Here is a 2882-nt window from a genome sequence, read left to right on the forward strand (position 1 = left end):
TGTTTTGGGTAGTATTTTTTTAGCTAGATCATGAACAGTTCCTTAATCATGGGGATATAGACCATTTTGAGTTCAATTATGTAAGAAAATGCTCAATAAAATTCTCAATCCAAATTTTTGACATCTATAAGTCAAACTTCCCATATTAAAATATAAAAATCTATAAGATACATAAAAGAGTTATAAGAAGTTAAACTTGTTGACTAGACACATAATAAGACAACTTTTAATAGAGTTAAACAACCCAAAATATAGCATTGATGGTGTTGAATGGATTACAATGAATTTATGAAAGGTGGAAGGAATATACTATTTTTAGTTTGTGAATTTCTCTTAATATTTGCCAACCAAAATTTTTAAATCAAGATTTAGGTGCCATTGTTCAACGCATTTGAAACTACCCTTCCATATTGGATTTTAACATCTTATACTTTGATTATGCATGGAATAATTTTTTTATTTAAAGTGAAAGATAGATTGCCACTCACAGTCTAGGCTAGGCGTAGACTTCTATAACAAAAAATGTTGGCATCATCTTTAACACCATCTCCATGATTGTCTATTAAAGTATGCTTCCATTTTTTTCTTTGACCATCTTGTTCCTAGTAATTAATGTTATGTTAAATCTACCATCATACTCAAGTTTTCATCTAGTATATTATTTTTTTCTCGATAACCCTACAAATTTTTCATTATATAATGAATTCTCATTACAACAAATTTAATTAAATATTTATAATTCCTTTTATGAGATTTCGGAGCCAAAAACAAAGAGCTAAGATCTTTTTGAGGCATTCGTTTAAACAATTCACATTTAATCTCTATGCTTCCACATTTTGCATAAATATATACTATAGTAGTTGTAGCTATAACATCTGTTTTGATAAGTTTCTATTCTAGAACTCCCATGTTTGTACAAGAAAATAAGATGATAGTAAAATTTGTAAATTTGGGTTGACATCTGTCAATTGTAGTTGGTTAATATATTGTAATGTTGTTTTAAAAAAAAATTAAACATGTTCTAGAATCATAAAATTATGTAACCACATTTCTTTGAGTCATTTTGTCAAACACTACCTTATCTATCTTCCACATTTCACATAATGTCTATCAAAACTTTTCCAACTACAATATCTAATAAAAATCTCCCTTCCATTAAGTTTTTATGGACGTTTATACCCCATTCAAAAAATGTCCATTTTAGCACGCGTAGGGAAGATGTTGGCAAAGGTTACGAAATTTAGTTTCTTGTATTCTAATTAATAACTACGCTCCACTTGTAAATGAAGTAGAATGAAAATTAATCCTTTCTAACAATAGACACTTGGTTTGTTGGTGGAGTCGGATGGTTTGAAATGAGTTCATTAGAAATCAAGTCTTACTACGTGCAATATCCCAACATCATTAGGGATGAACTCACTTTGATGAAATGGATACCAATCCCTGACTCAGTCAAATGGTTTTAGCCTATCTATTTAGTATTAAACCCTCCGAGAAAAAGAAAAAAATCCTCCATTTACTTAGAGAATCAAATACGAATGCCAGAGGACTAATACAATTTTGTTTCAGGAACATTCAACTTTAGTTCGTGTTTGATGTGATAAAGTTAGATTATCATTTTAGGTACCATCTTTGGTAGTTAATAGACACAGATATTGAGATCATACGCAAGACAATGGCCAAGTTAAAGTCTCTCATCTCTGTCTGTGATGGCTGTAAACAGTTATTCCTTTATTTCCCTGTTTTTGATTTTAAAAAAAACAAAATTTCAGACATTTTAGCTAGAAATTTGCTGGAAGCTGATAACATATTACAATTAAAAAGCTGATTTAGAAGGTTCACTTGGATCTGTATGGAATTTGAAAGGAATTTTGGCTTGGAATGCTGACTACTACATTTTTCATGATACAGAAATCATTTAGAGTCCTTCATGTCTGGATCGTTGTGCTTTGAAGCAGATTGGCCTTGACGGATACGGAGGCGATCAAAGGTTGTATGGGGTCGTCATCTAATTTGTCTGAAAAAGAATAAGGAGATGGTAAATTACTGATCCAATTGAATTTAGATTGAATTTAAACCCGAAAATAACAGAGATTCCAATAATAGCAGCTGGAACTATAGCTACAAGTACCCAGTAAAACAAGAAGAATTTGATGAATACACAACTGTGTAAAGCCGCCCACACCAGAGAGAGGGATAAAAAATAGAGTCATAATCCAATGTATAATTTAAGTCAAAACAATCGATCAGGGCTCTATAAAACTCACGCAGATACTAAAAAATATTTGACAAATATGCCTAAAAGTGAGGCATAAAATACTATTGGAATTCGATTTATCAAATTACTTTCAGCCTATTCACCAGCACTTCCAAATTAGTTGCAGACGTCCTCCTTTACTCACTTCCTCCTCCGCCACATCCCAAAATCTCTCTGCTGCTCTTCTTACTCTCACACCCTCCCCTTCCATCAACATTTTCACCTTGCTCTCTATTTCCTCAGCGCTTATAATCCTATTCCCATCCTTTGTATTTTTCAGGCCTAACCCAAACTTCCATTCCTTTACCATGAATCTGCAATTGGAAACCTGGTCCGCTACAAGAGGAAATCCCAACATGGGAACACCCGCTGAGGCACTTTCCATGACGGCATTCCACCCGCAGTGGCTCAAAAACCCTCCCACGGTAGGATGTTTCAGAGCCTCCGCCTGCCTAAACCAGGGCGCAATTACCCACCGCCCTTTACATTCCTCCAAAAATCCAATCGGCAACATCTCCGAGACATGATCCGCCTCTTTATCTGGACGAAGCGCCCACAGAAAACAGCACCCGCTCTTCATGAGACCGTCTGCTATTTCCCTTACCCTAGATCTTTCCACGGTCAT

The 2882-nt window shown here is 34.3% G+C and overlaps 1 protein-coding gene across 1 annotated transcript; it reads right to left on the bottom strand.

Moving 5' to 3' along the window:
• Nucleotides 1–2357: 2357 nt before the first annotated feature.
• LOC131875029 (UDP-glycosyltransferase 1-like) lies at nt 2358–2882 on the bottom strand. The gene has a single exon (XM_059219032.1). It carries the CDS (start codon nt 2880–2882, stop codon nt 2358–2360), a length of 525 nt encoding a protein of 174 aa, XP_059075015.1.

This window comes from Cryptomeria japonica, chromosome 4, assembly GCF_030272615.1.
Source record: "Cryptomeria japonica chromosome 4, Sugi_1.0, whole genome shotgun sequence".
NCBI classification, from domain to species: Eukaryota; Viridiplantae; Streptophyta; class Pinopsida; order Cupressales; family Cupressaceae; genus Cryptomeria; species Cryptomeria japonica.

Coding starts and splice junctions, on each gene's coding strand:
- LOC131875029 (XM_059219032.1), bottom strand. CDS start 2,882: ATGACCGTGGAAAGATCTAGGGTAAGGGAAATAGCAGACGGTCTCATG.